Source organism: Temnothorax americanus, unplaced genomic scaffold (genome assembly GCF_048541705.1).
Source record: "Temnothorax americanus isolate GAGA-0224 unplaced genomic scaffold, ASM4854170v1 Scaffold2, whole genome shotgun sequence".
Taxonomy (NCBI): Eukaryota; Metazoa; Arthropoda; class Insecta; order Hymenoptera; family Formicidae; genus Temnothorax; species Temnothorax americanus.
Window position 1 is genome coordinate 6,801,903 of NW_027509338.1, and position 24,429 is coordinate 6,826,331.

The 24,429-nt window shown below is 37.3% G+C and overlaps 4 protein-coding genes and 1 long non-coding RNA gene across 11 annotated transcripts in view; 2 read left to right on the forward strand and 3 right to left on the reverse strand.

Moving 5' to 3' along the window:
- LOC143897241 (uncharacterized) overlaps positions 1–24,429 on the forward strand; it is a 44,022-nt gene that overhangs the window by 10,952 nt on the left and 8,641 nt on the right. The window lies entirely within an intron of this gene.
- On the reverse strand, positions 153–6,228 carry LOC143897236 (lisH domain-containing protein ARMC9). Of its 3 annotated transcripts, none has more exons than XM_077405720.1 (16): positions 5,608–6,226; positions 5,350–5,511; positions 5,122–5,251; positions 4,965–4,996; positions 4,571–4,792; positions 4,190–4,428; positions 3,737–4,115; positions 3,474–3,647; positions 3,144–3,392; positions 2,675–2,986; positions 2,396–2,526; positions 2,092–2,176; positions 1,775–2,013; positions 1,111–1,178; positions 621–651; positions 153–365 (listed from the first exon to the last, which is right to left on the reverse strand). In XM_077405720.1, the coding sequence occupies exons 1-16, from the start codon at positions 5,650–5,652 to the stop codon at positions 245–247; spliced, it is 2,619 nt and encodes an 872-aa protein (XP_077261846.1). In that variant the 5' UTR covers positions 5,653–6,226; the 3' UTR covers positions 153–244. The 3 variants fall into 3 exon arrangements, with proteins under 3 accessions (XP_077261846.1, XP_077261844.1, XP_077261847.1); XM_077405718.1 differs by having other exon boundaries at positions 4,965–5,026; positions 5,608–6,225; XM_077405721.1 differs by lacking the exons at positions 153–365; positions 621–651; positions 1,111–1,178; positions 1,775–2,013; positions 2,092–2,176 and adding an exon at positions 2,219–2,249 and having other exon boundaries at positions 4,965–5,026; positions 5,608–6,228.
- Positions 6,287–7,660, forward strand: LOC143897239 (putative RNA/DNA demethylase ALKBH6). 2 transcript variants are annotated; one of them, XM_077405728.1, is made up of 5 exons: positions 6,298–6,465; positions 6,541–6,717; positions 6,868–6,975; positions 7,142–7,240; positions 7,326–7,652. In XM_077405728.1, the coding sequence occupies exons 1-5, from the start codon at positions 6,418–6,420 to the stop codon at positions 7,581–7,583; spliced, it is 690 nt and encodes a 229-aa protein (XP_077261854.1). In that variant the 5' UTR covers positions 6,298–6,417; the 3' UTR covers positions 7,584–7,652. The 2 variants fall into 2 exon arrangements, with proteins under 2 accessions (XP_077261853.1, XP_077261854.1); XM_077405727.1 differs by having other exon boundaries at positions 6,287–6,717; positions 7,326–7,660.
- On the reverse strand, positions 7,000–8,679 carry Thoc7 (THO complex subunit 7). The gene is made up of 4 exons (XM_077405730.1): positions 8,536–8,679; positions 7,974–8,398; positions 7,703–7,879; positions 7,000–7,247 (listed from the first exon to the last, which is right to left on the reverse strand). Exons 1-3 carry the CDS (start codon positions 8,606–8,608, stop codon positions 7,748–7,750), a joined length of 630 nt encoding a protein of 209 aa, XP_077261856.1. The 5' UTR covers positions 8,609–8,679; the 3' UTR covers positions 7,000–7,247; positions 7,703–7,747.
- Positions 9,170–24,429, reverse strand: part of Kst (spectrin beta chain, non-erythrocytic 5 kst) — a 65,443-nt gene continuing 50,183 nt past the window's right edge. For 2 of the 4 annotated variants that reach the window (XM_077405717.1, XM_077405714.1), the window contains exons 7-30: positions 24,041–24,357; positions 23,472–23,849; positions 22,612–23,277; positions 22,194–22,479; positions 21,226–21,444; positions 20,634–21,076; positions 20,324–20,377; positions 19,523–19,928; positions 19,256–19,456; positions 18,585–19,185; positions 18,154–18,497; positions 17,757–18,041; positions 15,715–17,448; positions 15,221–15,589; positions 14,017–15,099; positions 13,678–13,904; positions 13,489–13,592; positions 13,161–13,391; positions 12,802–13,079; positions 12,123–12,612; positions 11,834–11,983; positions 11,653–11,727; positions 11,100–11,134; positions 9,170–10,811 (exon numbers count right to left, since the gene is read on the reverse strand). In XM_077405717.1, coding sequence (XP_077261843.1) covers positions 10,569–10,811; positions 11,100–11,134; positions 11,653–11,727; positions 11,834–11,983; positions 12,123–12,612; positions 12,802–13,079; positions 13,161–13,391; positions 13,489–13,592; positions 13,678–13,904; positions 14,017–15,099; positions 15,221–15,589; positions 15,715–17,448; positions 17,757–18,041; positions 18,154–18,497; positions 18,585–19,185; positions 19,256–19,456; positions 19,523–19,928; positions 20,324–20,377; positions 20,634–21,076; positions 21,226–21,444; positions 22,194–22,479; positions 22,612–23,277; positions 23,472–23,849; positions 24,041–24,357 — 9,219 coding nt within the window. In that variant the 3' untranslated portion in view covers positions 9,170–10,568. The remainder of the gene's footprint in view (positions 10,812–11,099; positions 11,135–11,652; positions 11,728–11,833; positions 11,984–12,122; positions 12,613–12,801; positions 13,080–13,160; positions 13,392–13,488; positions 13,593–13,677; positions 13,905–14,016; positions 15,100–15,220; positions 15,590–15,714; positions 17,449–17,756; positions 18,042–18,153; positions 18,498–18,584; positions 19,186–19,255; positions 19,457–19,522; positions 19,929–20,323; positions 20,378–20,633; positions 21,077–21,225; positions 21,445–22,193; positions 22,480–22,611; positions 23,278–23,471; positions 23,850–24,040; positions 24,358–24,429) is intronic. The other 2 variants (XM_077405715.1, XM_077405716.1) reach the window with 2 other exon arrangements.

Here is a 24,429-nt window from a genome sequence, read left to right on the forward strand (position 1 = left end):
GAATAAAAATGTTGAGCAAATAAACACATTTGTATATATAAGATCTGTTTGTATTTATTTTTTAAATACTATCTAAAAATTATACATTTGTATGTTATCTATGATAAGTACACTATAGGCATTGATATTGTATAATAAAAATATTTTAGTTATTATATACTTCTGCACACACATCTAATTCTATAAATTTGATATAATAAAATTATATGATATTTTAATGTTCAACATTTTTTTGACGTAATGTTCACGGAGGTGTCCTTGATAATTTAGGCTTAGCTAAAAATGCCTCTTCTTCTTTGGCAAGTTCTGGATCATTTTTCCATGAAGTATCATTAATTATATTGCTGTTACAGTTATTACTATTCCTATAAACAATTCTGTCACTAAATAGATTTGTAATAGCCAGGAAATAAGCAGAAGCATTGTTAACAAACAATAAATATAAAGTTTATTCAATATCATCATTTGGTATATAAAAATACGTAAGTAGCTATAATAAAAAAGACAATATTATATGTACAAATAATACAAAGCACATGCTTCAAAAAATAAATATTCAAAAGCTGTGAAAGTGAAAGATGAACCGCATAACTGCAACGATTGCATAAAGTATTACTCACAGCGATGCTATGCTACTGAACTTCTCCATTTCTGTAAAAATAAGATTTTGAAATTTTACTGAATTTATATAGTAAGATATTAATTATTTTATTTCTCTTTGATATTATTTTCATGTTTTAATGTCACATAAATAATGGGAAAAATGTAGATTAATTAATTCGTATTAAATGATATATTCTAAACTATCATTTCGAGTGACGCGAAGTGTTTTTTAATTTAAATAGTTCCATGCAACAATTTTGAAATGTGTCATCTAACTGGTTAATATTTATCTGAGTTTCCATCACTTTCGTTACGTGTTGTGTGTGCTCCAATTTTCTCAAGGTTCTGCGTATGTAGGGAAAGTTGTAAAGCTTTCACTGAATACTACTGCTTGTGAATTATTCTCTTAATGTGCCAAGTTCATCATTTTTAAGTCGGTTCAAAACGAGTGGCAGTGTACTGGATATGCTATTATTCAAATAGCAGCTAAGAATGTGAAGTACGTACCTGCTTGGCCATTCTCGTGACCGGATACAAGAGTCGTAGAAGATGTCACTGCGGTTTCACTGCTATCCCTGTAAATCGATATCTGTTAATAACGAAATAATTAAAAATAAAAAGTTAATTACAAGATTAATTACGAAGTAAGTTAAATTAAAAACTGTGTTATAATATTTTTTATCAAATTATTTTGCATCAAAAATCATTCTAATTAATTAATAACACACTTGGAAGTCTGATTTTCATATAAATAAATTGCATCGTTATTAGGTATTCTTTCAGAGAAATTTCGCTTAGGAAATTTTATCGTTTCTGTGGGCAATTTTTCTAATCCCGTTTTTCTGAATTTTCCGTCGTGTAATTTTCTTACATTGATCCTATTCTCCGATCTGCGTAGTTTTAATTGATCTCGTTTATTATTATTTATTCTAAACCTTAAATTAATTTCTGTCTTAATTAAGTTGATTATCGTGATTATCTAATCAAATTCGTATCGATTATGTTTGCTCTTTCTGATCGCGTTTGATAGGCATTTTGATATTATACGACCAGTTTAGCCTATAGAAAGACTTTCTATATAGAAAGACTTTCTGTGTACATAGAAAAACTTTCTGTGTACATAGAAAGAGTAACTATAATTTTAGGACATATATTCTGTACATATGAATACCTTAATGCAGGATATGGATGTTTATTACAGACACGATTATCGCGTTGATTGTCGTAAAAGTCGATAGGATCGAGCGTAGATATTTGCGGTAGAGTCGTATCCGTGTTTACAGTCTCTTGAGGAATTTTCGAAGAAACACTGTAACACATTGCAAGCAACGTTTCTCCGTTCAATTCGCCGATATAATTTTGCAGTGGATCGTTTTCATCTAATTCACTTTCCAACACATCCAAGTCTTCCTACGGAAATGTTTAATGTCTATAAAATCATTCGAAATTTATATGATATTTTTGTACTCGCATCGTATACTCGCTTACGTTATCGTCATCCCCGGTTTCGTCATTCTGCGGTGTGTTAACATTTTCATATCTCTGTACCCTCAATACATAATCTAGGTGTTTTCTGTCATACCGAAATTATTATCGTTTAAGAGATAGAAGTTTTATCTTTTAATCGTATTTATGAATATAAATATCTAAATATTAAAGCAAAGATATGCAATTTCGATAAAAAGAAAGAATTGCAAATGTATATCAAATATATTTAAATGCGAAAATTATATTGTCCTGGTATTAGAACCCCCATATTTTGTATAAACATGTATTATGCATGTACATGTACCTTATTTCCGCAGTTTTCTGTTTACTACCAAGATATTCCGATATATTCGAATGCTTAATTCTTTTTGCTTCCTCATTAATTATAGGATTGGTTAAAAAATTGTTTAGTGCTCCATTGATGTACGGTAGTGACTAATATATATATATATATATATATATATATATATATATATATAAAAACGACAGAAAAATTTTAAAGATATATTATTAAATTTTGTAGACAAAATTATTCTCCTCTACAAATATATTTTCATTAAATACGCGTGTAAATTTTACTCACGGATGTATGATCTATCGAGAGAAGGACGAGCAAAGTAGACACGAGTAACGAAGATATTTTGGACGCTCTGGCTTGTGCTAATCGATGTAACGACAGGTTCATTAAAAGTGCGGTAGCGTATTCGAGCCTGTATAAACTTATGATGCGACATTTATCGTGTAGGTGATTGATCAACCATTCCAGCAGTCCGCTCTCTATCATGTTTATCCGTTGCTGTCTACGTAAAGATAGTTTTTGTAACATCGCCACCATCATGTCACACGCGAAAGGATCCACTCCGTCAGCGTAATTATTGTCGAGACAAGTAAAGGTCTGAAATACCGAGAATCTCGTAATTCTTTATTATCGCCATCCATCAATTTATGATCTCTATAGCAACTTCTAATAAACATATCAAAACTTGTCTGATTCCAATTCTTTAAATAATCGCAAGACAGGTTTACATCCGTTAGTTTACGTAGAAACGTACCACATTTACGACAGTGGATCTGACCGACAGATAATCTCTTCCGCATCTGAAGGATGCCAGGGTGTTCAGCAATCGTGCGGTGAATTGTTGCAAGAGATGTCTGGCATACGCTTCTCCCGCGGTCAGCAGACACGGTAGGATCGATTTGCCATTGTCGCTGGCAATTTGTCCGTGAAGCCCCAACAAATCGCGAGTTATGTATTCGTGTAGGACTTCGTCCTGTTCTGCCGACTGCACGAGCGTTATTTTCTAAAAAAATATAAATGAGATTTGCAAAAGATGACTGGATACCGTCGCCATTGTACGTAAAGCTATTGATCATCTCAGTACCCAACGCAATGCTTGTAACAGCAATAACTTTGTCTTTACGTCCCCGTTAATTAGATGTAACTTGATCTTTTTATAATCCAATAATTTGGGAGGTACCGGCGCTACTGATGAGACATCAAGTTTAGGCAGCGCAATTGTTTTTACGTCAATACGATCGAGTTGTAACAAGGACGGCTATCAAAAAATAGCTATATATACATTAAAAAGGAAAAGTTTATAGAAGAATACGCCATGATCTTTCTTTCTTTCTCCGTTTTACTTACATACGAATAAGTCTCTCTTATGTTTTGATTAAACAAATCTGGAAATATTTTCATGCAGATCTCGAGTGTACGTTGCACATCAACTTCTTGCCCTTTCACTGAATTCTCCAACGCCACCGTTAATTCCCCGGCAACGTCTATCAGTTTATGATAGTCCGCGTGTAATTTGTGAAATCTTACTTTCAATTTCTCATAATTTGTATGAATACTGTATAAATGAGACTTGGTTAACGCTAATTCACGATTATATCGAATCAATCTTTTATCTGACTTGTGCATGATCTTCGACAAACTGTTAACGCTTTCTCCCGGATACAATACATCTTCTCGTGAATTATTGACAGCAATTTGATTTCCAGTGACATGCGTTTGTGTGCTTCTGTAAATGACAATGTACGAATAAGACATTTTCCAAGCTCTTTACTGACGCATATCGAAGGAAAGGTATTTTACTTCGATTTTAAATTTGTTTTGTTAAAAAAACTATACTGCTCCTCATTGTCATGGTCTTCTAGAAATATGGGTATATCCCTGTCGTTTGGCACAATTGGCACATTGTTCTTTCTAATCTTATTTTGCGTAACATCCGACTCCACGGTTATTGTTTTTGTTGCTGGCATGGTTGTATGAACCTGTACTAGATTCTGCGATTGTGCTTTATTAAAGTTTATATTGTCTAAATCGATTAATTCCTACAAATTTCGTATTATATATATTTATAATTTTTTTACGTAATATTTTTTAATTATATATATTATCGTATATATTATTATATCGTATATCGTATATAAATCTAAAATATAAAGTTCAACTATTGATCATGAGTTTGCTTACTTGTCTGTGACGTGTGATAAACGAATCTAGATTTTTTGATAACTCATCTAACCAATCTTGTTCTAACACTTTGGAGAAAAAAGTATCTGCATAAAGATCTTCAATAAACGGCAGTGCGTAAAACGTTTGTAATTCTGTATCATGCTCTAATCCCTTGCCATTCCCATTCAAATAATCTTGCAATTGTTTCATGCTATTTTTTTCGACTTCAGTGGCATTGTTCTGTTTGTCATTAATAATACCTTTAGGCTAATTATTTTTTAAGTATTGAATGTAACGTATAAATTATCACACTAAATTTAAGCATTTTATATTAAATATAATAATAAGAAACTATTTAAGAACACAGAAAGTAATTTTTGTTAAATAATTAATTTAAAAAATTTTAAATTACCTCCTTGCATTTTTCCAAAATAAGATCTTTTTCTGTTGAAGACAATATCAGTGTACTTATTTCTGATGTTAGATCCATAACAAAAATTAAAAATTGTTATTTAAACATATATAAAAAATTATACATATATGTATAATATAGAATTATCTTTTTTTACCATGTTCTTGATATCGGTCGGCGTGTGATTTACGTTTAGGTAGTACAGCAAAGTGTACGTGTAAATAAAATGTTAGCTTTTTGTATTCTTCGCATTGCTTAATATTATCAGAGAACAAGTCATTCCACAACTAAAAGAAAATATACACATATAATAGTGCAATATGATCAGAGATATTCAATTGGAATATAAATAACTTTTAATAACTAATATGTAAAAATTCTTTACTTGGAAAAATGTTGAATAATCTCCAGTATCGTGGCACAACATTAGTTGAACATAGGGATCTGTTACTTCTCCTAATTTATGTCCCAAATTTTGAAAGCCCATTTTTGAAGCTTCTTGAACTAAAGCTTCAGCAGTGCTTTCAAAATCATGATCCAAAAGAAACTGCGAACCATTTTTTCAATTAAAATTAAAGAAAAACATAGATCAGTCTAAATATATAATATTAAAGCTGTTGCAGTTAAATATTATTAATTATACCTGATGGATTACTTTGATGTTTTTATCAGCCATTTGATTCTTCATGGATACAACTCAGTATATGTATATTGCTCTGCCTAGAAGTCGTCATTAAAAAAAAGGACTGTAAAATTTATAAGTAAATTTTGTATATTTCGCAAACCAACACTTAAACAATATATTTATCAAACTCCTGTCTATGCATCCAAACTACGTATCAAAATGGTGATACTTAAATCATCATTTAATTAATATCTTTGTTTTGCTTTTTTACTCCACTGACATTCGGTTATTATTCACTTTATTCCGACACACGTAACTCGACAGGTATTCTTCTGACAAACTCATGCCGCAGAGAATGTGTCAGTTTAGGCTTCATTAATCGATTTTATGCAAATACACTATATTGATCGGCATACGGCATTTCAGCAGCAACGCAACGCGTATTCCAGGATTGTTGCAACGGGGCTCCAATTATTTACAATTAAAATTCGCGCTTGTTAGACGGGATACGTTTGTCACGAGCGAATTTCGTATCGCGACCTTTCGACATCCGCGTAAACGGAGTTAGTAATTTGCCATTGCCATGTGATCCGCGGAAGAAAACAAACGTTTTGACGTTTACGGCTGCGTTACTACAACCGCGGAGGCTTCTGCTAGCTGTGTCAAGTTTCATCAATCATTCGCACGCACGCGCACGTGTGCACGCGGTCCTCGATTGTCACAGTTGTTTACATTATCGTTCTTCCGTCTTCGACACTTATCGATCCGCGGGATTTGAGATTTTTACACGGAGTACACGGCTCTTACAATTTAGGAAAATTATAAAAAATGACCGAGGAGCAGGGTTCTCCGTTGCGCAACGCCGTCGTTTCAGAGGTTTTCTCTCGTTACTTGATTCGTACATTTAACTCGGAGGTTATATCTCATTGGGAATCCGCTTGCAAATCACAGATACCTGACACTGCGCGTTACATACCGAATTTTATTACCGAGGAGGAGGAGAGGCAGATTATAAAATGCGTAAACAGCGTACCGCAACCAAAATGGACGCAATTAAGCCACCGTAGATTGCAGAACTGGGGTGGCATACCGCATCCCAAAGGGATGATAGCGGAAGAGATCCCCGATGTAGGTAGACAGAGCGTGAAATGTCTTGGAATTGATTAAGAAATATAGAAAAGCCGAAAGCTCCTCTATATTTGTCACAACGGTACTTTATACGCATCATTTACATTTATTATTGAGTGAATGCATTAAATATTGACACTGATATTTTAGTGGCTTCAGAGATACATTGATAAAGTGGCAGCTTTGAATGCCTTTGAAAAAGGAGTATTGCCTAATCACGTTTTAATTAACGAATATTTATCTGGGCAAGGAATAATGGTACGTTGCGAATGAAAGGCTGTGTAAAGTGAAAGTACATTGTACTGTATGTTTTTTCTTTGTTATAAAGTACAAATTACGTTTATCTATCTATATATCAGAATAGAGAAAATACAGAATATATACATAGCGCACATACTGAACAGTAATGTAATATCTTCGTCAGGCACACTCAGATGGCCCGCTTTTTTATCCCGTTGTAACCACTATCAGTTGTGGTTCCCATACATTCCTCGACTTTTACAAACGGTTGGAAACGACAGAGGTAGATACTGTAATATACAATGGTCAATAAAGAGGACTGTCACGTAACAATATATACTTTAATACAATGTATATTATTCCTGCAGCAACAACAACCCAAGTTAGAATTCAGTTTGCTACTAGAACGCAGAAGTCTGTTAGTCCTACAGAAGGATTTGTATCACAATTATTTGCATTCTATAGCCGAAAGAGATGCGGATAGCGTATCGGAATCTTCGATAAAAAATCTACACATGTGTGCTGAAAAGTTTACAGAGGAAGAGGTAATCAAACGTGGTACTAGATTGTCTTTAACTATTAGACATGTGCCGAAAACTAGCAAACTGAAATTAAAAATTTTTTGATACATATGTGCATTATCTGAAATTTGAAAAACCTATAATAAATAATGGCGCGGAATGCCGTCGTATATAAATGTCTTGCATCATTGTTGCCTAGCCTAATCAATGTGAGGTAAACTTGCTTCATGAATTGTTGCGCAATATTTGTACATCTGTGTTTTCAAGGCTCACATCCCTTCGTCCATCATTTCTTCATCACCTTCGTCTAACATTCCTTGTAGAGAGTGTATGGAGGATATTAAAACGTGGAATTGTTTACGACGCATTTCTAATTTGTGCTCCAGCTGTTCTGACTTCTCCTGCGTGTGAAAAATGATTTTGAGATTAACCAATCTTTTTATAACTACTATTTCAAACAGAAACGGTTATACGGGTGGTGACGCATCCTCAAACCTTTAAAGCGCCCAGCTCTTGTTGCAATGTATCGAGCTTGATGTGCGTTTCCAATCGGTCTGGTTGTTCGTTAATGACTTTGGCTAGTACATCGTACTCTATCCTATTTTTCCTCACGCGTTTGGCATCCTGCAGTTCCGCCTTAGTTTTCTCTATGTCTTCCTTGGCCTTCTCTATTTGTATCTCGATTTCCTTCGACAGTTGCTCGTAGCTTTTTAACTCTTCTCGACTCATGTTCGAGACTAGCCTGGATTTCTTCTGTGCAAATTCGCATTGTGCCAATTGTGACAGCATTCTTTCGTGTAGCGTGTTGTCCACGTCGGAACTGTTGATCCATTTTATGAATGATTTTAATAGCATATTAATCCTACGATCGTCTCCCGTCCCATCGCCGTCTATGAGCAGTCGCCGGCGTATTACTTCTTCTGCAAAATGAAAAATTTACACATACGATATATTACGCCTGCACAATATACAGTTTAAAGAAAAATGTGCGTAAAATCTTTTATTGCCCGAGGGGGCTAGTTATATATTTTTATATTATTTTTGAAATGCTATTTACCATCAACCATTGTTAGACGCGTGCACTTGTCAGCACTTGTAACCAAGAAACAATTGAACGTAATTGTGTACATTTACACGATTGCATCAATGAAATACGCCATCTTGGCGTAGTGTTGTACGCCTGGGATGAGAACTTACAAGCCAAAATGCGAGTACGGATGGTAACGAGAAAAGAAATATATTTTTGAAAAACAAATATTAACGCAAAAAAAAATACTTTTACATTTTTATATATCGATTATTAGAATTGTAATCTGAAAGAGGTATTTACAAAAAGGACATGGAAAGAATAAGAAAAAGGGGGAATTGTCTTTTATCTAGATAAACTTACACAATTAATAATTAGATTTGAATGAAATTACGAAAACTTTGTGCAAATCTGCGCATAGTTTTTGAAAATTTAAAATTTATTTATTTTTTATGTAAATAATTGCTGTTTATTTACTCGCCTATTTTTGTAAATAGTTGATGAATTAATATGGTTCATAAATTAAATAATGCATCTCCTAGGTATTGCAGATAAATGTAGTTCGGATTTTGCAAATAAATTTCTCTTTTGTTTGTATAATATTATATTTTGACCTTCTCTCACTCTCTCTATAACTACATGAGGGACGGCGATAAAACGCCTGCACAGTACACAAATTTTATTGTATTAAATACACTTTACATTTCGTAACATCACCATTATCATAAGAAATGGTACAACGCTCGAGAATATATAATATTTCGTCCTCCTCGTCAAAAAATATGTCTGTCTCTGGTATCTAACACATTAAGATCATTGGTCCCACATGTGGGTCTTCAAATATATAATATTTGCAACATATATTATGACATCTACAACTTAAACATTACACCCTTCTGACATTTTAACGTCTCTGTTGATACTTTTTAACTTAAAAAGGAAAAAAAAGAAAAAGATAAATCTCCGAAAACAGAAGTCATCCTACACTTCGTTCTTTAAGTCAGGTACATCTCGAATAAACCCGGTAGTGGTCACCTCTTTTTCTTTTGCGGAATTGTAATTTTTTTTATATTACAAAACGTCATTGTATTCGTTGCGTTGTATTCTCGTAAGTCTTCAGCTTCAGCACATCAGAATTCATCATTCAGTTGTTATTACAATCGTAACAGAGAGTTATTATTAGATCAGAAATTCACATTGAGTGTAAAAAAAGTATGTTTGTTCTTTTCAATACAATAATTGAAATTTTTTATCATTCAACTGTCATAAAAAAAGATATCTTGAAAGATGTCTTTTTCATGGATCATTAATAAATACACAAAAATAAGTAGTGTATACTGCATATTTTTGTATATTTTCTATTTAGTGTGAAAAAATTAATGTGAAACATTATCTAATGTTAATAATAATCTTTCAAAATAATGTAAAAAATATTTCATAATTTAAAGATTTCCGTAATTTGATCCTTGGATTATGACGGTTAATAATTAAATTTTTTTATTTTTAGGAACACAAATATTATTTCTCTCACAAATGTTACTTTTGCATAAATAATATACAAAATCCATCAAAATAAGATTGGGAATCTCGATAATTCGCGATGTTATCTAAGAGCTCCATATTTTTGAAGAGTATGAATTTCTGAACGATGAAACTTTATATTGATGAAAATCTGAATTTTAATTTTTATATTTTTCTAACTCTTTGATATGACTTTTGATTTTTTACTTATTTATAAGTAGGAATATATTTTGATTATAATCAGCGATCAATCTCGATCGTGAATATTCGAAAATTTATTACATATTTAGTTACGTTTGCGGTATCGAAGTACAACATATTAAAAATCATTGCACAAATTTTGATAATGAAATTACTATAATACTCCTCACAAGAAGAAAAATAAATTATTATGTACTGTTTAGCAAAAGTGCTACGGTATTTTAATCTTCGATGATGTAGGAATTTTGTCGTTCGCTTTATTTTTTTTGTCGTTCGAGAAAAATTGTTCCTCGCACCCACATTTAAATTAATAGCTCGTGTGAAAGTTCCCGGAGGTTGCGTTACGATTGAGAAGGTTTTTTACGTCTTCCGAATAGATTACTCAATACGGAACTTCGTTTGTAATCGCGATCTTTCCGATTGCCGCCTGAGCTTTGCTCGCTTTCTGATCCACTCTCAGACGCTCTTCTATTATCCACCACCGCAATGTTTGGAGGAGTCGTTTGCGGAGCTGCTGGCGGAGCGACATAAGGCGGCAATGACGTCGGTCTACCAGTGAAAGTATTGTTTTGTTGTTGTACACCCTGTAAAAGAATATGAATTCATTATTCGGGCTTATAAACAAAAAACAGTGAGATTTATAGATTTGCAATTGCGCTAAGAAATCGTTATGATTGTCACAACTGCCTTAATTGAAATACATATAATGTATCGATAAGTTTTAGCAACATTCTAAAATATACATCTTCGACAATATAATAGTGGTTACAGTTCCGGTTCACAAAGTAAATTAAAAATGTTCTATCTCTTTTTAATTCTCAAAGAATTTAACATAAATTATTTTAATAGAAATTTGAGAATTAGGAACACACCTGTCTGATATTTGGTATGGATACATTCCCGTATGCTGTAACAGACGAAAAATACAATTAAGAAATTTTCATTCCGTTAAAATGAGATCACAAATTGCAGCATTCAATTATAAAATCCAGCTATAACTAAAACAATTGTTATCGTCTAACAAATAGCTATTTACAATTGTTATTATCGATGAGTAAATTATAAATTGTAGAGTTAGAAAATCGAAGTGCAGACGTATCAGCAAAATGGAATATTAAATTAAAATTTTATGAAGTGCTTATGAACAAATAGCGGGAACCCGTTAGTATTAATCCTTTGGAGATATGCCTATGTGTTTCGGGGTTATGGCTTTACAATACATTTATAAATGTATTATAATTGCTTCACATTGCTTCAGCATTTTACATCCCTTGCCAAGCAATTTGCCAAATGCGAGAAAAAAATGTTCGGTAAGATGCAGGTGTAAATGAGTGATGAAAACAAATGTATAAACGCAGAATGATTGCATGCGATTTTCACATCAATCTTTCTTTTATCGAGTGTGAATGTTTTGTAATGACTGACCAGAATCACGAGGAATTTTCCACTGAGCCATTCTAGTCGGTGGAGGCGCACTCGATGGCAATGGAGGTGCTAATTCTATAAAATGACGATGAATGTTCACGTGTCGACGAGAATATCGAGTAGAATCTTTCTGAACCTTCTGAATCTTTTAACTTTTAACTTATATTATACAATGACGTACCTTGATGTTGCGGAGGAAGATCCACGCTGCTTTGTCGGTGCCATACCGGTGGCTCGTTCGATGAATACTGGCCGGACCCATTGTGATTTAATGTTGCGCTTCGTTGCTGCGCATAGTTGGGCCTTCCTTGTGGCAAATGGTGTTCCACATCTATATATAATAACATTTAAACAAATCTTTATCGATACATAAAGGTACAGGATTATGGATTATAATATAATAAATACTTAAAAAAAATTATTAAATACAAAACTGACGCGCAAAGTAAATTTTATCTAAAAAGACGTACCATTGCGCCTGTATTGCACCATATTTTCCGAACTGGGTGTTCGCATAGGGACAGGTGGTGGAGCGCCTCGTGGCGGTATGGGCGGTTTGTCGGTTCCCAGCATCGCGGAATTCTGTTGATACTGATCTCGCTGAGCCGCCAATTGTTCTTGCTGCATCAGCTGATGTTGCTGCTGCTGCGCGAGCAACTGCTGCTGCCTGTGCATCTGCAGGAATTCCGTCTGAGTTTGCGGTTCGGATCTTTGCGACGCCAAGAATGCCTCGGCATTCTGCGCGTCGTTGCGCCGTTGCTGATTGTGCCGGTGCATCTGCAGGAACTCTATTTGTACCGAACTGGGCGAGTGTTGATTTGCCGAGGTGGGATCGCGCCTGATCACAGAATTCTTGCGCTCCATCTCCGGTGTGGAAGCGCGACTACTTCCGGTCGATGCGTTATCGTCCGCGTGCTCGAGCCTCGAACTCTGCAGCCTCTGCAAGCCTTCCTGTTGCATCTGATTTTGAGAAATAAAGATTCTCTTTACAATTCAAGTCTTATAGTTGAAGGACTTAGAGTGTCTGATTAGGATATGATAGGATTAAAAGACTAAAAGATCGAATAGATAATTATAGATAGTAATATTTCCAAAAAGAGAGGAAGTTTAGAAATACAATAGTAAAAATATAGTGTTTTTATTGCAAACCTTCTGAGACTCGTCGTAGCTTAAGAGCTGTAGACTTGGTGGCAACTTCGCGTGAAACGAGATTTTATTAACCCAGTCTTCCATCTCCTCTTGACTTGGTGCTAAAAACAAGAATTCCGAACCGTCCGTACACTTCAGTCGAAATACGTTCTTCTTCTTCGTGTAATCGTCCGCTTTCTCGCATATAGCATTGAAAATGGTTATAGGGGCAGTGGTCGCTTTACTTAACGAGAAATCTTCCATGTCCTTGAAGAAGCACAACAGTTGCCCGCACAATACTGAAATAGTTGCGAAATAAAAATAAATTTGCGGCTAAAGAAACATTTTACGTCTATTTAATTTCGTGAATGATTAGATACCGGTGTAATATTGCTTCCATGATCTAACGGCTGCTTTTTTGCCGGCACTTTGAAGCTCGTGCTTTCGCTCGAGAAGACCTTGAATCTCGACTGGGCGAAGAGCGTCCATATTCTCCATTCGCTGCAGTTTCCGGAAGCTTTGCGTTCTTCGTCTAGTCGTGAAGCTCGGAGTCCGTTTTGGTTTCTTCGTATCCACTTTCATGCTTTCAGCTCTCTTGATATCCGAAGTTGCTGAAGAAATTGGTATATAATTTTACAATCATTTATCAGATCTTTTTATTGACGGCAAGAGCGCAATTAATTGATTTCTTTGCACAAAATTACGTACCTGGTCTTAATTTTACGCTAAACATGTGCGATAAACCGTACGGCTTCTGGGGTGTCGCAGATTCTGCTGTTTCGGAAGCAGTAGCACCTTTCAGCGGAGATAACCTGATGAATAAGCCAATGATATTTGTGAAATCAGATTATTATTTCGAATATCTGAGTCTTGGGTTGAATCTTAATTTTTACTCACTTGTTCGCAGACTCATGTTCATCGACCGAGCCGTTAATTTCGTCGTGTTGCGCGCGATGAGATGTATCTAATAACCGTCTACGTTCCTCTTCGCGTTTCCGCTCTTCAGTTATCCTTTGTACCTCTTTACGTTTCCGTTCCTCGATCCTCGCGCGTTCCACACGCTCTTTTTCTGCTTGGCGTGCGGCCATTTCCGCCTCTTGCTGCTTTTGAAAGGCTTCTTCCAGCTGTGTGAATGTTTGTAATATTAAATATTATATTGTAAATTCTCAACAATAAATAGTCAACAATTTTTTATCTGTATTATTTATTATATTGAAATCATTATATTGAACTCACCATCGTTATTCGTTTAAGCGCGCTGAATCTTTCCTCTTGCGCTTGTATGGTCTTTTCAAAGTCCTCGTGCTTCCTTATCAATTCTTCCACTTGCGAAATGCTCTCTCCCAATTTCTCTTCCTGCAGCATCGGTTCTCTGTTAACTATCCAGTTCTCCAGGATCTCAGCGTCCCTCTTGAACAGTTGCGTGTCCAAATTCTGTTCGTAAATGTGCCTTCTCTGCTGCCATGTATCTTTCAAAATCTGCTGGCGTTGCTGCAACACCGATATTTTGTCCTCGATCTCCTTCGCCAAGAAGTGTCCCTGCTCGATTAGCTTCTGTCCAGTTCGATAGAATTTCTCAAAGGCCTCCTCGCGCGTGTCGATCTCCGATTTGTACTCGTTATGCCTTGAAAGCAGTGCCTCGGCACCAGGAACGTCCCGCGCCAATTCCGGCGCCGTTACCTTGGCTACCATCTCATTTATCCAAGATATCAGCTCCCTGTACTCGCCTAAGTAGGCCTGCAGCTGTTCCGCCTGGGCCAGTTTGCTTCGCCTCTGCGCCGCTTGCTCCAGTAGCTCAGCCCAGGCCGCTTCTGCCTCCTGATGCTTCACGTTAATGTGTATACGCGCGTCCGGGAACAGCTCGATCAGCCTTGACGCTTCCTCCATCAGGCTCTCTACTTGTTCCTTCACAGCCGCCAGGTCAGTCTCGAATCCTTGATGCTTCCTTACTAGTGCCTGAATTGTCTCCAAATCGTGACCGTAGCCGTCCGAGCTGAGAGCCGCTTCCTTTTCCTGTATCCAGGAGATAGTCTCGTCGGCTGTCCTGTCAAACATATGAACCTGCTTGGCGCCCGCCAACGCGTCTTGTCGAGCGTGCGCCAATTCCTTCAAGTCCTCCCATTGTTGCTTTGTTTCGTCAATTTTCTGGAGTATTTTGCTTTTTTCAGGATTGTTCTGGTCGATCAGCCTTTGCCCCTCGTCAAGCACAGCCGATACACGTCCTTCACTGGTCGTCAACGCGGCTAGGAAATTGTCGAATATCTGGATCAGCAGTTCCACGTGTTCTACGTCGCAACCATAGTCCTCTGATGCAGCGATCTTTAATTATAATATTTTATAATTATATTAATATCAGTTTTATAATAATATATTAGAAATATAGATATTACTGTATGAAAAGGTAAAGTTATATAATTATTTATTAATTATCCAATCTTACCGTTGTTTGGTCCCCGATCCATTCGATCACTTCATCCGCCTGTCTGATAAATTTGTAAAACTTCTCGCTCTCCGATAATCTCTGCAGTCGATATTCTTTCAATCTTTGCAGTTCTTTGAATTTATACTCGATATCCGCCTGTTTTTGCGCGATATTCTTGCTATCAAAGTGATGCCGCTCGACTAGGCCACGCGAAAGTTTCTTTAGATTATCAATCGTACTTTCGAAACCAGACAAGTCACGCTCGATGCCTTCTAGTTTCTTCAGCAGAGACTGCACAGAATCTTCGTCTTTGCCATGATCAGATGACGTCAGTTGTGGATGTTTCTCTCTAATCCACTGCTCAGCTTCTGCAGCTTCGGCATAAAACTATAAAACGCAAATTTTATTTTCCACCGTGTATGCAAAAATAATTAAAATTATATTGAAATTATTTACATTAATTATATATATATAATAATTTCACATCAATAGAAGTACATTTAATTTCTTACCATTTGTGACTCTACAGCGTCGAGCAATCTCAATTTCCTGACACTTGCCAGATCTCTGAGGTGTGATAATTCCTCTTGCAACTTTTTGGTCAACTCATCAATCTTATCCGCTGCGAAATGTCCACTTCTAATCATCACAGTCGCTCTGCTAACCAGTGAAGCTACTACAGGCTCTCTGGATAACAATTCCGCTTCCAAAGCGTGGTGTTTCTTTTGCAATCGCTGTACAGTAGTCAGAGAGCTGCCCAGATCGTTGCTCGCGGCTAATGGTTCCTTCTCCGACAACCAATGCAATTCGTCCTCAACATCTCTCGCGAACTGATGCAGTAACTTCGCGTCTTCCAAATTGTCCCTGCGTATTTGCATCGGTTCCTGAAGGCTGTGGTATCTATTGATCGTAACTAACGCTCTTTTTTGAATCTCATCGCTCAAGAAATGATTCGATTTCTGAAAACTGGCGGCGGTGTCCTTGATAGATTCGCACGCTTCATTGTGACCGAGCACGTCGTTCTCCAAATTAGTGTGTCTCTTCAGCAAATTTGCCACGCTTGAGAGATCCTTGCCGTGATCCTCTGATTGCAATTGGGTTTCCACTTCGTCCATCCACGTCTCGAATTCGTCCAAACTACGACCGAATAGCAAGGCTTGATACGCATCATTCAGCCGGTTCTTCTTCAGCTCGCTAGTCTCTTGCAAAAGACGCCATTCTGCCTCCAGCTCGTCCAAACGTTCCTGTATATCCTTCGCGGCGTAATGGTTTTCCTCGATAAGTGCTTCTCCCTCGTTGACTACTGCTGCGACTGTCCCTTTATTTGCCATCAACTCGCTCTTAAATGCGGCGTGTTTCTGTATCTTGCTTTGCAAATTCGAAGAATCTCTATAATTTTCGTCGCTCGCCACCTGTTGCTTCTGATGCAACCAGCCTTCCACCTCATATATATTCCTGAGGAATTGATGTAAGTGGTGGCTCTCCAAAAGCTTCTTCCTTCTGGCTGTCGCGCTGTTCTTCAGTTTGTCTCTTCTGGTACAGACTGAGGCGAGTCGCTGCTTTATTATACCCGCGTCCGCATGTCCATGAGATAGGATTTCGTTAGCAAATTTCTCCAGCTCTTCGATACGTCCTAATTGAGACGCCAACATTTTCTCGAATTCTTCGTGCTTACGCAATAGTGTCTCGACGCCCGATAGCGATTCGCCAAGATCGTCGTTGTTGAGAAACGCCTCTTTCGTCGCCAGCCAGCTGTCAGCCTGATCGGCTTGCTCCTTGAACAATTGCAATTGATGTGCTTGCGTTAATTTCTGCCTGCGATTGTCCCAGGCATTTCCCAAAGTTTGTCTGAGCTCTTCCAAATGCTCAAGATTATCCTTGACATCCTCGTTAATCGACACTAGCTTTTGGCCGTGATCTTTTAACCCTTTAAATATGTCTTGTCTACCATCGATCTCTGCCTTTCTCTCTTGATGCAGTTCTAGTACAGCTTCGGCTTCGGATATGGTGGTCGGTGCTTCGGATTCATCCATGCGTTTAATAGTATCTGCCACCCAAATGTCCAATTCATGCAGATCAGCTTGGAATTTGTGCAATGTGTAGGCTTGATTCAAAGCTTCACGCCGATGTCGAGTCACACGTTGCAGATCATCCCAGTTAGATTGAAGCTCGGATAGTATCCCGTTTATTTCGGATGCCTTGTCTGGATACTTGTGCGACAAGTTTCGCGCCTCTGCCTTATGCTCCTAAAATATATTAGTATATAAAGAAATTGAAATATAAAATTTTCTTTATATTTAAAAACATATTTATGATCTCACAAAATATGAAATGCAAGTGTGTGTGTGTGTGAGTTTTGTGCAATTACTAAAATTCTATTAATATATATACACAAATTAAAAATATATTAAATGTATATTAATTACTTAATAACGAAAAATATAGAGCTATACTATACAGCTGTACTAATTTTTCATTACGTTATTTAAATTATTAGTAAATTTACGATTAATTCTAAAGCAAAAAATTAATAAAAAATTGATGCAATCTTCACCTTCAATTTGCCTTCTATTGCTGTCATGTCTCGTTCCATAGCCTCTTGTTTTCTTTGTAACTGTTCGACAGCGGGTAAATCTTTTCCTGTATCACTCGTGTTCATGGCCACTGATTTCTCAATAACTCTTTGGTTTGTGTCGTCTATATCTCGATTAAATAGATGAATCTCTAGTGCACCCGCTAATGTTTCGCGATACGTACTTAGCGCACCTTGCAAACCTTTCCACTTATTATTAAAGTTGTCGCGCCGTTGTTGAATTGCTTTTGATTCATTATCACGACCCTATACGAAAAATATAGCAAAATAATATGAATATTTTAAATAATAACATTTATATTTCAGCAATACGCTTCAGTATAATATTTATTTTAGTTTTCTATGTGAAAGATTTTACCTGTTTTATAAGCTTATCTGCTAAAGCATTGATAGTTTTTATTCTGGAATCATCCACTCGCATATCGCTATCTACATCGTCGAGTTTCCTTTGGAGGCTCAAGCAGTGCTCATAATCCTTTCCGGTATCACCAGCTTGGACCATCATTTCCTTATCCCTGATCCACGCTTCAATCTTCTCCACCTGATTGTTGAATTCCAAGATATCTTGAGCCTCTTCCAAACCTCTGCCCCGATTACCAGACTCCAACAACAATTTCCGCCAGGACGCATGTAGATGTTCTAATTGCTGATGAATTTCTGCGCTCGCCGGATGTTTTCGCGCTAACAACGTTTCTCCTTTTGCTATTTTGTAAATATAAATTTATTATTAATTTTTGATGCAAGTGAGAATATTATGTGGGCGATAACGGCAACTTGAGCATCAAATACCTTTAATTTCCTCAATTCTGCTCTGATTCGCTGCCAGCTCTGCTTGGAACGCCTGGTGTTTTTGAAGCTTTTTGATCTTGTCCTCTAAGCTGGACACCTCGCCTTTCGACGCTTCCGCTTCCAATTTTTTCTGCTTTTCGCCTATCCAGGACTCGGCTTCACCTACGTCTCTAACAAATTGTGCATGCAACAAACTAGCCTCCAATCTTCTTCTTCGTGCATCGCACAGGTCGCGGATTCTTGCACGTCTTTGAATAACCTCGTTCAATCGCCGAGCGATCGTTGATGAGTCGAAATGATTCTGAGCAAGAAGTTTACTTCCGTGTTCTTGCAGCGCCGTTAGCTTCTCCTCGTGGGTGACTAACAGCTTCTCGAATTCGTTATGCTTTTTCATCTGCGCATCTACCTCTTCGACTGAGACTCCAAAGTTGTCGCCACTCAGTGCGGCTTCTTGAGTGCTGGACAAGGTATCGAGCTGTTTGGCGTCTCGTAGGAAGAAATGCAAGTCGATCAATTGATCCAAATGCACCTTCTTTTGTTGCCAAGCGGTGTGCAGCCTCTGCCGTTCATCCAGCAACTGGTTACACTTTTCCTCAACCTCCTAAGAAGTAAGTCGATGTGATTAATAAACATTCGCAAGAGTCGTTATTATCTTCGATAGGTAGACTTACCATAGCGGCATAGTGACCGGTTTGCACCATGGCCTCGCCTAGATCAAGCACCGAGCTGAAGCTGTCCTCTCGCGCTTCGATTTCTCCTTTCAGGGCCTCGTGCTCCGCCTTCAAGATCTGCGCGCTGGCCGCGTCTCGAACCTTTTCCTCCGTCGACATTGTAGCGCGGAGTCCAGCTGCCCAGTTCATTAGGTCTCTTACCTAAACGTTTCCCTCGTTAGAAATAAATCGTCAAATATAAACGATAAGAAGTATATAATTTAATACCTGAGTGAGGAATCGTTGCAAGTCGCAGCTAGCCTGTAACTGATCCCTTCGATGAGCGGATCTTTCTTTCAACTCCTCCCAATGAGCAACAACAATTTGTTGCTGCTGATCGATGTGTACCGCGTTGTTGCCTGGATAATGAGCTTGTAATCTGGAGGCATCCTCGACTAAGACTTGCAACTGAGCCTCCAAAGCGACCAGGTCATTTTCGAATCCTTCATGACGCCTAATTAACGCCAAAACGGAATTTAAGTCGCGACCAAGATCCTCTGGTAAAGCAGCCTCTTTCTCTTGTATTCGTGACAGCGCTTCCGCCACGTCGCGATGGAATCGATGAATTTCACCTGCCGCTTGTAATCGTTGCTCGCGATTTCGGATGAGACCCAATAGATGCTGCCACGACTCTCTGCGATAAACAATTGTATTTCAAAGTTATTTATTTTACCCTTTTTGGAAATTATGCAAAATTTTTAAGAAGAAAAGCACAATTCAGAAAAATTCAGAAAAATAGTTTTGTCTGTAACATAGAGATAGATATATGATATTAACAAGTATGTACAAATTTACAAAAGTTTGAACAGTTAGTACATAATAATTTCTACATTACAAGATTTTAGAGTTAGAAGGTTTTAAGACGAAGTTTTTAAAAAGCAATCTAAAGAACTATGAAGATCAAAGGCATAAGATCGCGAAATTTCGAAAAAGAAGCGTAGAAGATAAATAAGCTTTGAATCATAGTATGAGACAACTTAACGTCCTATATATACATGAGTTAGTCCAAGTAACCAAGTGTATACTCACTTCATCACCGCATGTTGATTTTGTACTTGTAACGCCGGATCGTCTTCATCGGATCTATGTTGAATACGTATACGGAAAAAAAGTTAGTGACCCAACACCGAGAAAAAAAATAAACAAATAAATTTGTAAATCACAAAGAACATTATATTACATGATATTAATTTATACCAATTACGTCATTTTGTTAATTTATTGCGTGCAAGTGACGGGATCCTAATATTCTACGAGAGTGATAAGAAAACAATAAAATAGCAGAAACGAAAATAATGACAAAAAGATCCTTATTGGATAAGATGAGTTAAAGGTGTACCCTAATTGTTCCTGGCGTTTTTCGATATCCTGGATGTAAGGACTCTCGTTCGCGATCAGTTTTCTGGCTAATTCTTCGCACTGATTGAACCTCTCGGATCCAGCCTCTATTCGATGCTTGAAGTCATTGAATTTCGTTTGCAATAGCAACAGATGCTCGTAATCTTGACCGTAGTCCTCCGATGCCGCTGCTTGTTCTTGCTCCTTGATCCATTGCTCCAACTCTCTGCTCTCCAGGAAATATTCATGACGATACATGCTCTCCATTAAACGTTGCTGCCTTACGGTAGCCAGTCGCTGCAAGGCGCGCATTTGTTGAACGATCGCTTGCTGCTTGTTGGCTATCGCCTTGCTGTCGGGATGCTTCGAGTTGATCATTGTGGAAGCTGTGTGTCCCATTTCTGTTACGATGCCGTTGTATGTGTCTAATTCGAGCTCAACAGCCTGTAAATTATAAGCCAAACATGAATAGTCGGTAACATTTTAGTTAATTGTAATAATTCCGATTACATTCCGATTAAATTCCGATCGAATAATATAGTGAATTACTTTTGATTGATTACATTTTTCATTTTGTTTTAGAAAATACGTACCTTGTGTTTTGTCAATAATTTCGTGGCGGCATCGCGATCCCTGCCGTAATCGGTAGAGCTCAGCACATCGTTCTTCTCGTTCAGCCAGCTTTCAACCTCGCCGGCTTCGAAAAAGAATTCTTGTGCTTTTAGAGACAAGTCCAATGCTCTGCTACGCTCTCCCGCTTTGTCTTGCAAATCCCTCCACGCATCATCCAGAATATCGCACAGTTCTTGGATCTAGTAAAATTATTAATGCAACCAATTATTTATTGCTATTTAGTTCAATTAACGACATTTTCAATACATTGTTACTCGTGTAAAACAAATACAAATTAATAATTATTAAGTAATTAATCGCTGATGTCAATGCTGACACACTGCCTAAAGTTCCATCGCTGTGGCAAAAGTATCAGTTTGTGTCTGCATGCAACAACATATGCACCTTCTATCTTATAATTCCTAAGACTTATTTATTAAGCAATAGAATAAAATCAGAAAGTCTGTTGCAACTAAAAAATTGTATAAATCACATATTTTTTAATAATAGATTTTACCTCCAGTTGCAAAACAATTGAGATTACAATAAACAAATTAAATTTCATTGAAATTCTGTGAAATAATTTTTATGTATGAAGAATTAATCATATATAAATATATATACAAATATGTCAGGTAATTTTAGAAATTAAGCTACAGAAATAAAGTATAACTATTAACATCCTATAAAAACCATTTGTTAATTACATGATGTCTAGGATATCTGGGCTGCTATAATTATCATTGATCACAGAAAAGCGATAAACATTTGTGACAACATTTTCCATGCGTTGTTGTGTGTCCACCTTACCTTCGTAAACGCGATACCCTTCGAGAAGCTCCAGCTATGCAAAAATCACAAGTTCTTACTCCAGTCTCGTATCAGCCGATCATTGTACGAAACCATGAGAAAAAAATAGTTATTTGGCAAAGAAATCCACGTAATTTACCTTTTTCTTCTCTGGATGAGCCTGATCGATGAGCGTTTGTCCAGAAGCCAGAGTCTTGTCTATCATAGGCTGATGACCGGCGATCTCCGCTTCCAGCTTCTTGTGTTTTTTGTGCAAAGTCTGGGCCTGATGCAGGTTCTGTCCAAGCGTCGTCGACGACGCTTGAGGTAAGTGGTCCTTGATCCACTGCAACTCTGCGTCCAATTCGAAACCGAATTTGTGGAAACGCAGGCTTTCCTCCAATGCTTCTCGACGTTTCTTAGCTGGTTCCTTCAGACTGCGGAATCTATCAAATATAATAAACCTCGTCATTTGTATATCCACGATCATCTCGGTAATGAATCAGGTTGATCATTAAACAATCAGTTTAAAAGAAAGGGTAGTATAACATAATTGGAGAAGAAAATTTCATACGTACTTTCTCTGGGTGGCTTGACTTGACTTCAGGATGTTCACCGCATCAAAGTGACCCTCGTGCGCCATTTCCTGACCCATGGCCACGAGATCATCCACTTTCTGTTCCCATTGACACATGTCGCTCTCGAGAGTCTGGTGCTTTTTCAGCAACTCTTTGCAGCTACGGAGATCCGTGCCTACTTGCTTACTCTGAAGACAACTCTCTATCTCTTCTAGTTTTAATCTAGCGTCTTCCATAGTGCGATTGTATCCGTGTTGCGAGGCCGCTTGTCGCAGTCTACGACCTTTCTCCAACGACAATGCTACCAATCGGTCCCATTGATCATTTAGATCCTTCAAAGTCTTGCCCACGTCGTCTGATCGGTAATTTTCTTCTGATATGAGCGCCTTGCCTGCCTTGTTGACTGCTCTCAACTGTCCCTCATTGGCACGCAGTTCTCGTTCGAAAGCTTCGTGTTTTTGCAGTTTGCGCTCGAGATTATTCAAGTCGCGATAGCTTTCGTCGGCCGCGGTCTTCATCTTGTCGCCCAACCAATCGCGCAAGTCATCCACTTCGGCTGAGAATTGTTGATAATGCTCGGATGCTTTTAAAGCTGCTCTTCGACGTTGCGCGGCGTCCTTCACTGCCATGCGGCGGGCTAGTACTTGGTTCCTTCTTTCGTTGATGCTAGATATAAATCAGGTTTATGTAACTAATACAATAGCAACTCCTTAACACATATTAAAAAAAAATTGTGATTAAAATAAGTTTTTAAATTCATTTTAGTTCAGTGACTTCAGTTTAACTCAAGTTCATGCGATATGTCATTATATTTTTATTCGTAACCAATCAATCTGACAAATCGTTCTTCTGATACTTACTAATCTTTTTCGTAGTGATTTTGGGCGATTGACTTGTCTGCGGTGTCACTAAATGCCTTCAATCTGTCATCTTGCGCGTGAAGGGTGTTCTCGAATTTTTCGTGTTGTTTCAATAGAGCCTCGACGTCATCCAAAGATTCGCCCAAGTCGGTGAACTCAAGGAAAGCTTCATGAGAGCTGGTAGTAGCTTCGATCTGATCGGCTTCTCGATTAAATTGTTGCAATTCCAGACATTGTCGTAACCATTCTTCTTTTGCCATCCAATCGGCTGTTACCGCTGGGTACAATCCATTTAGCTTGTCCAGACGTTCACCTACATCCGTCAATGTCGGGTTACGACGTAGTAGTTCTCGACCGAGATCTTCAACTTCGCGGAATCTGTAAGCATACGAAAAAAAAATATAATTTATAAAAAACTAGATTTTTTACTAACAAGATTCTTGATTAATTTAATAACAATACTATAATAAAAATTATTTTAATAAATCCACTATTGAGAAATTATTTTTACTAAATTTTAAAGAACTTTTTAATAAAAAGCTGATTGTACAGTGATAGCGATTACATACTCGTCTTCTTTGGTTCGTATTTCTTCTCCGAGCTCTATGTGCTGTTTCTTGAGTTGTTCGGCCGTGGCAACGTCTCTCACTGGTTCCTCAGCCTTCATTGTCTCTTGTATGTCCATGGCCCAGTTGATCAAGTTCTTCGAACTATTCATAAATATCTGTTGGCCGACCGCGTCTTCTAAACGAGATCGTCGCTCCTTGGCCTTCGTCTGGACTTTGTTCCACAGATCCTTGATCTCGTTTTGTCTCACATTGACGTTGTTACATTCGTGTGGATACGAACTCTTAACGCTGTTGCCTAATAAATCTACTTTCCGTACCTGAGAAAATAAAATTGTATGAAAAAATTAAGAGTCATTATTTTCTGTTATTTATTAAATTTATTGTGAAAT